The sequence below is a fragment of the Paroedura picta genome, chromosome 6 (genome assembly GCF_049243985.1).
Source record: "Paroedura picta isolate Pp20150507F chromosome 6, Ppicta_v3.0, whole genome shotgun sequence".
Taxonomy (NCBI): domain Eukaryota; kingdom Metazoa; phylum Chordata; class Lepidosauria; order Squamata; family Gekkonidae; genus Paroedura; species Paroedura picta.
Window position 1 is genome coordinate 10,886,154 of NC_135374.1, and position 13,481 is coordinate 10,899,634.

General features: G+C 47.2%; 1 protein-coding gene across 3 annotated transcripts in view; it reads right to left on the reverse strand.

The window, feature by feature from the left end:
• NOX4 (NADPH oxidase 4) overlaps positions 1 to 13,481 on the reverse strand; it is a 121,744-nt gene that overhangs the window by 72,268 nt on the left and 35,995 nt on the right. For all 3 annotated transcript variants that reach the window (XM_077341421.1, XM_077341423.1, XM_077341420.1), the window contains exons 9-11: positions 7,325 to 7,553; positions 6,153 to 6,320; positions 4,498 to 4,560 (exon numbers count right to left, since the gene is read on the reverse strand). In XM_077341421.1, coding sequence (XP_077197536.1) covers positions 4,498 to 4,560; positions 6,153 to 6,320; positions 7,325 to 7,553 — 460 coding nt within the window. The remainder of the gene's footprint in view (positions 1 to 4,497; positions 4,561 to 6,152; positions 6,321 to 7,324; positions 7,554 to 13,481) is intronic.

A 13,481-nucleotide genomic window follows, 5' to 3' on the forward strand; every position in this document is an offset into this window, starting at 1 on the left:
AGAGCGCTTGTGTGTGAGGAATTACAGAGCTCTCCACTTACATGAAATTAACTTCTTTGTGATTAGTAAAGCTCTCGTGACGCGGCACCTGTTCACTTCTGAAAGAGCCAAAACAGCTGGGAAATATCCAGGCATGGCATGAGCAAAAGGCAAACCCACAGCCCTGGATCATGTGGCTGGCACTCCAAACCACCGACTCTCCTGGATATAACGCTGCACTTATTCCCTGTTAAAATAAATATTGGAGCTAGACTGGGGGATGAGTGACAATGTGGTTGGGTTTGGTTTTTTGAATTTCGGTCTTTGTGCCACATCTTCCTCATAATTCTGATCCCTGGCCCTACCATGAAAGCTTTCCGGAGGACCTTGGGCCCATCGCAACTTCTTAGCTTAAGCTGAGAGCCAGTTTGGGGTAGTGGCTAGGAGTGTGGACTTCTGTTATGCCAGGTTCGATTCTGCGCTCCCCCACATGCAGCCAGCTGGGTGACCTTGGGCTCACCATAGCACTGATAAAACTGTTCTGACTGAGCAGTGATATCAGGGCTCTCTCAGCCTCACCCACCCCACAGGGTGTCTGTTGTGGGGAGAGGAAAGGGAAGGCGACTGTAAGCCACTTTGAGACTCCTTCTTATAGAGAAAAGTGGCATATAAGAACCAGCTCTTCTTATTCTTCAGTAATATCAGGGCTCTCTCAGCCTCACCCACCTCACAGGGTGTCTGTTGTGGGGAGAGGAAAGGGAAGACAACTGGAAGCCACTTTGAGACTCCTTCAGATAGAGAAAAGCGGCATATAAGAACCAACTCTTCTTTTTCTTCTTCTGCCCTGCAAGGTTGTTATTATTGCTGCTGTAAGGCTAGAGCAGAAGAGGGTAGACAATAAGAGGCTCATGGAATATAAATAAAATTCAGCACAGATGGGCATATATGGGAAGAGAAGGTCCTTTAGGAAGCCACCATTATGTAGCTGTTAATAGCAGTGGCCTCTAAATCTGGAGAGCCATTGTTTAATTCCCCACTCTTCCACATGCAGTGATCTTGGGCTAGTCACAGTTCTCGTAGAGCTCTCTCCGCCCCACCTACCTCACAGGGCGCCTGTTGTGGGGAGAGGAAGGGAAAGGTGTTCGTAAGCTGCTTTGAAACTCCTTTGGGAAGTGAAAAGCAGGGTATAAAGAACCAGCTTCTTTTAGGCCAGCTTTTCTCAGCTTTTTTTACCGTTGAGAAACCCCTGAAACATTCTTCAGGCTTCAAGAAACCCCAGAAGTGGCACAATCGTGCAGAATATGGTTGGGAAGCAGAGCTGTGGACACGCCCACCTGGGGCCCCTCCCCTTCCCACCCCCTCCAGGACCATCATTGGCCATTTGGGGAGGGGGTGGGTGGGTCAACATGGTCATATCTCCCGATGGTCATCTCTCCCGATTCAATGTTGAAGAAATTTAAAAAATATATTAAAAATCAATTAACTCCCACCCAGTCTGGAAACCCATCCAGGGCTGTGAAGAAACCCCAGGCTTTCACGAAACCCTGGCTGAAAACCCCGGGTTTAGAGGATCCATATATTCTCCATGAGACACCCGAGGTCTGGGTTTGTACTGAAGTAACAACAGATTGACTATGTGCTCTGCAGCCAAAGATGGAAAAGTTCTATCCAGTCAATAAAAACAAGACCAGGAGCTGATTGTGGGTCAGATCATGAGCTTCTTGTTGCAAAATTTAGGCTTAAATTGAAGAAAGTAGGGAAAAGCACTAGGCCACTCAGGTATGAACTAAATCATATCCCTGACGAATACACAGTGGAGGTGACAAATAGATTTAAGGAATTAGATCTGATAGACAGAGTGCCTGAAGAACTATGGACGGAGGTTCGCAACATTGTACAAGAGGTAGCAACTAAAACCATCCCAAAGAAAAAGAAATGCAAGAAATCAAAATGGCTGTCTGAGGAAGCTTTACAAATAGCTAAGGAGAGAAGGGAAGTGAAAGGCAAGGGAGAAAGAGAAAGATACACCCAATTGAATGCAGAATTCCAGAGAAAAGCTAGAAGAGATAAGAATGCCTTCTTAAATGAACAGTGCAAACAAATAGAAGAAAACAATAGAATGGGGAGGACCAGAGATCTTTTCAAGAAAATTGGAGATATGAAGAGAACGTTTCATGCAAAGATGGGTATGATAAGGGACCAAAATGGTAGGGACCTCACAGAAGCAGAAGAGATCAAACAAAGGTGGCAAAATTATACAGAAGAACTATACAAGAGCGAGCTTAACATCCCTGATGACCACAATGGGGTAGTTACTGACCTGGAGCCAGACATCCTGGAATGTGAAGTCAAATGGGCCTTAGGAAGTCTGAGCAACAATAAAGCTAGTGGTAGTGACAGCATTCCAGTTGAACTATTCAAAATCTTAAAGGACGATGCAGTAAAAGTGCTACACTCAATATGCCAGCAAATTTGGAAAACTCAACAATGGCCACAGGATTGGAAAAGGTCAGTTTACATTCCAATCCCAAAGAAGGGCAATGCCAAAGAATGTTCAAACTACCGCACCATCGCACTAATTTCTCATGCTAGCAAAGTTATGCTCAAAATCCTACAAGCTAGGCTCCAGCAATATGTGGACCGAGAACTTCCAGAAGTACAGGCAGGATTTCGAAGAGGCAGAGGAACTAGAGATCAAATTGCCAACATACGCTGGATCATGGAGAAAGCTAGGGAGTACCAGAAGAACGTCTACTTCTGCTTCATTGACTATGCTAAAGCCTTTGATTGTGTGGAGCACAACAAATTGTGGCAAGTTCTTAAAGAGATGGGAATACCAGAGCATCTTATTTGTCTCTTGAGAAATTTATATGCAGGTCAAGAAGCAACAGTGAGAACTGAACATGGAATCACTGACTGGTTCAAAATTGAGAAAGGAGTTCGGCAAGGCTGTATACTGTCGCCTTGCCTATTTAACTTGTATGCAGAGCACATCATGAGAAATGCGGGATTAGAGGAGTCACAAATTGGGATCAAGATTGCAGGGAGAAATATCAACAACCTCAGATATGCAGATGATACCACTCTAATGGCAGAAAGTGAAGAGGAACTAAAGAGCCTGTTGACGCGGGTGAAGGAGGAGAGTGCCAAAGTTGGCTTGAAACTCAACATCAAGAAAACAAAGATCATGGCATCTGGCCCTCTCAATTCCTGGCAAATAGAAGGGGAAGAAATGGAGATAGTGACAGATTTTATTTTCCTGGGCTCCAAGATCACTGCAGATGGGGACTGCAGCAAAGAAATTAAAAGACGCTTGCTCCTGGGGAGGAAAGCTATGGCAAATCTAGACAGCATCCTAAAAAGCAGAGACATCACCCTGCCAACAAAAGTGCGTTTAGTCAAGGCTATGGTCTTCCCAGTTGCAATGTATGGCTGCGAAAGTTGGACCATAAGGAAGGCCGAGCGTCAAAGAATTGAGGCTTTTGAACTCTGGTGCTGGAGAAGACTCTTGCGAGTCCCTTGGACTGCAAGGCGAACAAACCAGTCAGTCCTAGAGGAGATCAGCCCTGACTGCTCCTTAGAAGGCCAGATCCTGAAGATGAAACTCAAATATTTTGGCCACCTCATGAGAAGGAAGGACTCCCTGGAGAAGAGCCTAATGCTGGGAGAGATCGAGGGCAAAAGAAGAAGGGGACGACAGAGAATGAGGTGGATGGATGGAGTCACTGAAGCAGTGGGTGTGAACTTAAATGGACTCCGGGGAATGGTAGAGGACAGGAAGGCCTGGAGGATCATTGTCCATGGGGTCGCGATGGGTCGGACACGACTTCGCACATAACAACAACAACAACAACAACAGTGGGAAGAAAATTGTGCTGGGCCAATTAGCAGCCCCAGGCAGAAATATGAGCTGGGAGGATAAATCAGCTTTCCCCTGCTCCAACTGGAGGAAAAGGATCCTAAATTATCACCTCTTGCCCCGTTGCTTCCTTAACAATGTTGTCCTAAAATACGGTCTCCGCTTAACAAGTAAGGTGCTTACCATACAAACAAGGTGCACGCTGGCAGCACAGCGATATGCACTGGGGAGATTCAAAATAATTCATGGCCAAATAAGAGCTGCTGTCATAGACAGTGCACCAAGGGGGATACATTAGCTTGCCTGGAATGGGGGAGGGGAGGATCCCCAAGGCTTGGATTTCCCCAAAGCCCTCCCCACACATGCCTGCATTTGCCACGTCAGCTCACCTGAGCAACAATAAATCTGGCTTCCCTGTCATGCAGGCTGAGCCTCTGCAGGTTGGAGCCTGTGTCAGTCCTGTGGGATTTACGCCTCCCCCATAAAACCCTGCTGACTAAATCATGGGAAATCTTTCTTCTCTAGCAACAGCCTGTGCAGGACTGGCATGCATTCCCTGCACTGCGCTTGGGCAAGCACAAAGAATGCTCCTTTAACAGACGCACACACACAACACACACAACACACACGTGTGAAGGACTAATGCAAAGTATACTTACAAGGGTGAGGGTAAACGGGTGGCTTTCCAAAGACGACACCCTGGGACAGTGGAGGATAACGTACTGAAATAAATCATCCAGAGAAGGGGGAAATGAATAAATTGAGACAGAACAGGGAGCGCTTATGCTGATGCTAATTTGGGGTTTGTTCCACGGTTGCTTGTTTCAAAATCTGCGCTATGAGGTTGTCAACCTCCGAATCCCTGAACCAGGAAGCAACAACATCAGAAGACCTCAGCCTCTATGTCCTTTTGTAGGTCCTTCAGAGGAACAGGTTGGCCACTGTGTGAGACAGGATGCTGGACTAGATGGACCGCTGGTCTGAGCCAGCAGGGCTCTTTTGGTGTTCTTTTGAAGGCCTCAGCCTCTATGCCCTATTGCTGGTCCTCCAGAGGAACTGGTTGGCCACCGTGTAAGACAGGAGACTGGACTAGATGGATTAGTGTTCTGATCCAACAGAGCTCTTATGTTCTTTAAAGAACTAGACATGAAACACACAATGATTTCCAGGACTAGTTGCTCTCCCATGGACCAGCTTTCTTGATGTCCCTCTTCCTGCAGCCCCAAATGTCCTCCCCCCCAATACAGGGCTCCTATCGGACATATCCCCAGAACAGCATTTCAGAGGGCATTTGGGCTCCAGCAGCAGGACAGATGCAAGGAAGTTATGCCGATAGTCTGTGGAATTGGCCCGCTGAATCTACCCCATTGGCTGAGCCAAGGTCCGCCATGTAGCTGGCATGGCTAAGCAGAAATCTGAACCTGGGTTCAAGAGGTCCTAGCCCTAAAGCTCTATAACAACCTAAATTTTGAGCTTTGCATTTGTAACCTACCCCAAATAACTATTTCCTTTTCTTTTGGCTTGCTTCTCTTAGCAATTTATTTATTTACTTCACTTTTATCTCACTTCTCTCCCCAGTGGACACCCAAGGTGGTTTATATTGTCCTCCATGGTATCCACATAATAACCCTGCAAGAAAGGTTAGGCTGACTGTGTGTCTTGCCTAAAATCACCCAGCAAGTTTCCATGGAAGAATGAAGGTCTCCTGAATCCCAGTCAGATGCTCTGAACGGTACACCACACCGATTTATAACTCAAGAACATAAGAGAAGCCATGTTGGATCAGGTCTGTGGCCACCCAAAGCACCAAAAATACAAAGTAACACTGCTGCAGAAGGCCTGATCCATCACGGCTTCTCTAATGTTCTTACATCCTATTCAACTTTCTGGGTCACACAATGGCCAAAACCCAGGTGACATCAGGAGGTCCACCATTGGGGACAGAACTCCAACAGCCCTTTCATTGTCCCCCCCCCCACTCCCAGCACCGAGTATACGGAGAATCCCTGCCCCACACATAAGAACATTAGAGAAGCCATGATGGATCAGGCCAGTGGCCCATCCAGGCCAACACTCTGTGTCACATGTTAGCTAAAACCCAGGGGCCAAAAGGCGGTCCACCAGTGGGACCAGAACTCCAGAAGCCCTCCCACTGTGTCCCCTCCAAGCACATCTCTGCCCCAGGCATAAGCCATGTTGGATCAGGCCAGTGGCCCATCCAGTCCAGTGTTCTATGTCACCCAGTGGCCAAAACCCAGGGCCATCAGGAGGCCCATCAGCGGGTCTTATGAGCAGATATCAAATGTCAGCTCACCTGTCCAGGTCTAGCTCTGAAACCTTCCTTCATCATCCGTATCTCGAGGACGTTACAGGGATGGCTGATGACAGCAGTTATCGTGACAGGTTTATTACTGCTCTGGATGTAGCGGTACAGCCGCTCTGCACAATATAAACACAATGGGCCGGAGATCCAAAGCCAAGTCTGGGGAGCAGAAAAATATAGAAATAAGACCCAAAAACAAACAAAAAACACCCTACCGGAAATTAAATTTTGTTCACAGCCTCATGTAATATCCATCCTATCCAGGCAATAACAATTCTAATGTTGTCCTTTTCAGAGGTGGCAGAAACCTCCAAGTGGCTGAATGACTCATCCTTAAGGTACTGCAGTTGTGGGGCATGCCAAGCTGCAAACACAGGAGAGGAGGAGGAGGAGAAGTTGATTTGTATATGCAGCTTTTCTCTACACGAAGGAGCCTCAAAGCGGCTCAAAGCCTTCCCTTTCCTCTCCCCACAACAGACACCCTGTGAGGGAGGTGAGGCTGAGAGAGCCCTGATATTACTGAAGAAGAAGAGTTGGTTCTTATAGGCCGCTTTTCTCTACCCGAAGGAGTCTCAAAGTGGCTTACAGTCAACTTCCCTTTCCTCTCCCCACAACAGACACCCTGTGAGGGAGGGGAGGCTAAGAGAGCCCTGATATTACTGAAGAAGAAGAGTTGGTTCTTATAGGCCGCTTTTCTCTACCCGAAGGAGTCTCAAAGCGGCTTACACTCACCTTCCCTTTCCTCTCCCCACAACAGACACCCTGTGAGGTGGGTGAGGCTGAGAGAGCCCTGATATTACTGCTCAGTCAGAAGAGCTTTATCAGTGCTGTGGCGAGCCCAAGGTCACCCAGCTGGCTGCACGTAGGGGAGCGTGGAATCAAACTCAGCTCGCCAGATTAGAAGTCCACACTCCTAACCACCACACCAAGCTGGAAGTGGTAGTAACCACGGACATGAGCTCAACAGTGTCAAGGCCAGAACCATGGGCAACAAATCACGAAAGATGCATGCGCTCTCATAGGAACTAGCCTGCAAACCGTTCAACCATTTTGATCCCCGAGGAGCTGAAATGCTCGTGAACATGCCATGACTTCACAACAGCTGAACAGAGCAGATGGGCTACCAGCACAAGGACTATGCCATTATAGCTTTTCATACAAACCTCGGGGAAATGTGCTTGGAATTTTGGTTCCTCTGTGCAAACTTCCAGGAAGCTCTTGTGGGTGGTGGGATCCAATTCCACGGACCCTTGCAGGACAGAAGGCTGGCCATGCTCAGACGGTAAATTTTCAAGACTGTCCCTTTCTTCCCTGTCCCTTTGAACTGTCAAGTTAAGGTTAAAGCATCCAGGAGGGTGTTCCTTTAGATTGGTTTGGTACTTTAGAACCCCTCTGCAGAAGAAGAAAAAAAGGAGGAAGGAAACACATGGAAATAAGACACATAAAGATAAAATTGGCACTTCTAAAACTTTATGAACAAGAAACAGTCCATCATAATCATGATTTTAGGAACCTTAAACTCTAAGCCAGCCTTCCTCTTCTACCACTGAGAAACCCCTGAAACATTCTTCAGGCTATGAGAAACCCCAGAAGTGGTGCCATCTTCATAGAATCACAGAATCATAGAGTTGGAAGGGGCCATACAGGCCATCTAGTCCAACCCCCTGCTCAACGCAGGATTAGCCCAAAGCATCCTAAAGCATCCAAGAAAAGTGTGTATCCAACCTTTGCTTGAAGACTGCCAGTGAGGGGGAGCTCACCACCTCCTTAGGCAGCCTATTCCACTGCTGAACTACTTTGACTGCGAAAAAATTTTCCCTGATATCTAGCCTATATCGTTGTACTTGTAGTTTAAACCCATTATTGTGTGTCCTCTCCTCTGCAGCCAACAGAAACAGCATCCTGCCCTCCTCCAAGTGACAACCTTTCAAATACTTAAAGAGGGCTATCATGTCCCCTCTCAACCTCCTTTTCTCCAGGCTGAACATTCCCAAGTCCCTCAACCTATCTTCATAGGGCTTGGTCCCTTGGCCCCAGATCATCTTCGTCGCTCTCCTCTGTACCCTTTCAATTTTATCTACGTCCTTCTTGAAGTGAGGCCTCCAGAACTGCACACAGTACTCCAGGGGTGGTCTGACCAGTGCCGTATACAATGGGACTATGACATCTTGTAACATCTTACAGAATATGGTTGGGAAGCAGAGCTGTGGACACACCCACCTGGGGCTCCTCCCCTTCCCACCCCCTCCATGGCCATCATTGGCTACTTTGGGACGGGGGAGGGGTCAACATGACCATATCCCCCAATAAATATTTAACACATTTAAAATATATATTTAAAATTAATTATGCAATCATTTAGGTAACCCTTCCATACAAACCGCAGCCAGAAAATGGGTAATGAGGGCCTGACCACATTTCAGAGTCCAGTTGACAGCCTATCCAACACTGTGGTCTGCTCATCAGGTCGGCCGTAGAATCACAGAGTTGGAAGGGGCCATACAAGCCATCTAGTCCATCCCCCTCCTCAATCCCCCTGGTTGTCCATCATTAAAAGTGACCACAGAGGCCGACGGAATAAGAATTAATAGAAGATACAAATTCCTCTGCTAGAAAAAAAGGGGGGGGGCTGACTGTATGTGGAACCTGCAGATTTCTTGGAAAGATCTCCACGCAACAAGAAATCAGTTCTTCTGGATAAAATGAATTCAACGGCATATTACCCCCCACTGAGGCACACTCCTCCTTAAACCCCTCACTCCCTGGGCTCTGCCTCCAAAATCTAAATACTAAACTTTTCTGTCATTTTCCCCCAACACAATCCTCTTCATTCCCATCCTAAAACCCAAAATAACCACCCTCGGCTTGTACCAAAGAAACCGGTGGTCTCTGTTTGGGGGAAAAAACAAACAAACCCAGATTGTTACCTAACCTCTCCCTCTGGATTGTTACCTAACCCCCACCCCAAAGAAAAAAACAGCCTGCAGAATTCTGAGGTGAAATTAATGGCATTGTTTCCTTCTCTGTAAGCACTACCGCTTTCTTTTAAACAAACAAAAAAAATCATTTCTCCAAACGTGTCTTCCTACCCTCTGGTGAGTAATTCAGCTTTCGGTAGAAGCTGCCTCAGAATGGAGGTACATAACCAAAGGTAGAGAAGGTGCCCTATCATTCCTTCTTATATTACGGTTCGTGAGGAGGGATCCAGGTGCACGGGGAGCCTACGCTTGAGGAAGCATGGGAAAGACAGGGGAAGGCAGCCAGCCTCCTCCGTCCAAGCAAGGGGCCAATATTGGCCTTTGCAGAAATAATATTTCTGAGAGACGTGTTGCTTTATTGGTTTCGAAGTTCTATTTATATTGAAATGAAGGGGCTCTGCTTTGGAAGGCAGAGCGAGGAGCAAGGAGAAGATGTACGAGGAAAGCCGGTTTCGGCCCCCAGGCGGACAGGGAGAGTTGAGTCGTGAAACGCTGAGGAGCGATTTGAAAATCTTTATCCTCTCTGTGGTTTTTTTCCTTCTCTCCGCCTCCTAAAGGGAACATATTGTGCACAATGGCAAATGATTAAAGCTACGGAGGTCCTAGACCATTACTAGAAAAAAAGGAGCATGCTCAATCTTGCTTTCTCTCATCATGAAATGAGTGTTGCGGTGAATATATTCTCCAGGTTCGATACCTGCCTCAAAATCAGCACCTTCAGAGCGCTTTCTGAGTTCCTTTGTGCTCGCTTTGTGAAATATTCCCATTGCATCAAATTTCTTGGGTGGTCTTTCCACCCTGGAGCTGCTGGTTTTGTTAGCCATCACTTACCTTCACCTCCCTTGCCCTCACTGCCCTTGTTTGCCCAAGCTGCCATTTTAATGTAATCAGCTCTAGTAATCCTCTAGATTTTGTCCAGAGGAGTCCACATTCTTAACTCCATTGTTTGTGTGGTATATTGTTAAGAATAGGATCTAGGAGACCAAGGTTCAGATCTCTACTCTCTGATGGAAGCTTGAGGGCTGACTTCAGGCCAATCATATTCTCTCAGTGTAACCGACTCACAGGACTGTTGCCTAATATCGCATCAGCCTTCTTAGCTGCCATATCCTACTCTTGGCTCATATTCCTAGAATCATAGAGTTGGAAGGGACCTCCAGGGTCATCTAGTCTAACCCACTGCAGAACGCAGGAAATTCACAACTCCCTGACCACCCACAGTGACCCCAAAATCCAACTTATTGTCCACCAAAATTCTTAATCTTTTTAACATGTACTACTATCAAGCCAGGTATCCCCCATCTTATACTGATGCATCACATTATTATGACCCAAATGTAATCATTTATACTGCTTCTTTGGCCACCTCATGAGAAGGAAGCACTCCCTGGAGAAGAGCCTAATGCTGGGAGCGATCGAGGGCAAAAGAAGAAGGGGACGACAGAGAATGAGGTGGCTGGACGGAGTCACTGAAGCAGTTGGTGCAAACTTAAATGGACTCCGGGGAATGGTAGAGGACAGGAAGGCCTGGAGGATCATTGTCCATAGGGTCGCGATGGGTCGGACACGACTTTGCAACTAACAACAACAGCAACAACAATTAAAATTCATTTTGTTGGCTATGGCCCAATTGCCCAATGTCAAATTTATATTTTAAAACGTTGGTCACCTACTGCTATTATGAAGATATGCCTTAAACAAAGGAATGGGTCAGAGATTTACTTTTTTCTTTTTCTTTTTTAAAAGGAAAGCTGAGAATTCAGAAAGCCTGTTACATCAATGGTTACAATGGTATATCAGTAGAGTAATATTCCAGAGATGATTTGTAAGCATATACAGAAGGCCTCCCTCTCTGTGTGGCTGCTGTGGGGACAAGAACAGGTAAAAATGACTGCCATACAGGTAAGAAAATCCTCAATTCCCCACCCAAGCAGAAGACATCGATGCTTGACACTAATCTCTCCCAAAATTTGGCAGCCCAACAGGTTTCAGAAAGCTCACAGAAGTCAGGGAACACCCCCCCCCCTCAAAGGTGCACAAATGTGCCACAATGCTGTGGAAAAACAGGAAACGACCAAAAAACCCAATTCCCAATAACTTTGCCGCAGAAGCTATCGGATGGCTGTAGTTATTGAAATCTGACTTCTATATTACCCCACGGAGGAAATTAACAGAGACTAGACTTTATTTTGCTGGGTTTTAGTAGTTGGAGATATTGGGGATATCAGCAGCGCATTTTGTAGAGAATAAACGTTGGTATATTTTGGACTGTTAGCATCACAGAATCATAGAGTTGGAAGGTACCTCCAGGATCATCTAGTCCAGGAGTAGTCAACCTGTGGTCCTCCAGATGTTCATGGACTACAATTTCCATGAGCCCCTGCCAGCAAATGCTGGCAGGGGCTCATGGGAATTGTAGTCCATGAACATCTGGAGGACCACAGGTTGACTACCCCTGTGCCCCTGCACAATGCAGAAATTCACAACTACCTGCCCACCCAATTCCATGCCCAAATGATTCACCCTTTCTTTCTTGAAGAACTCCAGAGGCCAACTTGTGGCAGGTTACAATTGTCCTTAGCTAAAACCCCAATAAAAATCCTGTAATAATACAGGACATAAGAACTTAACAGCAGCTCAGAAACATGCCGGTATTTACACAATCACCCGTTGCCTCAAAAAAATCTTATAACAGGGGTGGGAAGAGGGGGCCATAAATATCACCTGGCCTAGGTACTACCTGGCACCGGGGGGGGGGGGGTGGCACCGACCCGATCTTTCTCACCGCCCTGGCCTCAGCTGTAGAAGAGCTCCATTTTGCAGGCCTTGCGGAATGCCGGATTATTTATTTTCATTTGTTTTAATGATCGTGATCATTTATTTTAATGATAAAAAGAAAACCATCCCCAGGAAAGGACAAACTTAGAACTTGCACCCAACAATACTAGCTTTCTGCCTTCTGTAAGGATTCACCCACCCGTGGAGGACATCCAAAGCATGTTCTCCCCCGCTGCGGTCTGCATGGTACAGTCCAGGAAGAACTACACCATGCGATTCTCCTGCACGTGCAGGTCAGCTGACAACCCACCCCAACAACTATGTAAGTCCAATGACACTACAGTAGAGGGGAAAGAAAGGGAGGTGTAAACATCATCAGGCGACTGTTCCTGAATCCATAGTTTCCCTTTGACTTGCAGCACCCATTTGAACAGACAGGGGCTGTGGCTCATGGAGGTCCTAATCTCTGCTACCAATAGGAATCGCTCCTCCAAGTGACAGTCTTTCAAATACTTAAACTGTCACTCTCCAGCGGCTAGTGCCAATCAGGGGAAGGCCTTGGCCTCTCTGCCCTGTTGTGGGCCAGCCAAACTGGATGGCTACTGTGTGAAACAGGATGCTGGACTAGATGGACCGCTGGGCTGATCCAGCAGGGCTCTTCTGATGTTCTCATGAAGGTCTTGGTCTCCATACCCTGTTGTTCACCCTCCAGAGGAACTGGTTGGCCACTGTGTGAGACAGGATGCTGGACTAGATGGACCACTGGTCTGATCCAGCAGGGTTCTTCTGATGTTCTTATGAAGGCCTCAGCCTCTATGCCCTGTTGTTGGCTGTCTACAGGAGATGGGATGCTGGACTAGATGGACCGCTGGGCTGATCCAGCAGGGCTCTTCTTACGTTCTGATATGAACAAAGCATTTGGAGCTGGGAGGAAGGAAGGAATGTTGTTATGGACTTGCCTGGTATCCATAGCTTTTTTAAAAAAACAGGCCCATTTATTGGTCCCTGTTGAAGTTCCAGCCTCTGTGACTAAGTGGCATGTCCGGCCTGGAGCCCAGGCTGTTGAGGATTGCATTAGACAATGTTTTGCCCATCTGTTGTGGGGAGGAGAGGAAAACCTCATCATCCCAGCTGTTCGCCTGAGCAGAGCAAGCTGGCAAAACCCCAACAAAGCAAAAAGCAGGAGAGAGATTAACAACATCTGAGGACACGGCCCCGCAAGGTTTCCAGGATCACTCCGTGGTCTGAGTCACCTCTCGAGAGGATGCCTCTGGCGAGGGGCCAGCCTGGGTTTTGTTGGCAAAACAGGCAGCTCGGTCTCCTACCAAACATTAGTCACCCACAGCACTCCCCCACCTCCGCAGTGGGCAGCTATTGGAGATGCCACCGGGTATGAACCGGCTTCAGGAGACCCAAAAGGGAGGGCTGGAGAGATGGATGGACTTGTGTGAGCTAGGCAAGGAAGCTGGACGACATTTTCCGGTAACCAAAAAGACAAGAGTGCAGAGGGTGAAGGAGAAGGGACAAAAGAGAAGGGTTTGCTACGCGCTAAGCGGATTTACCG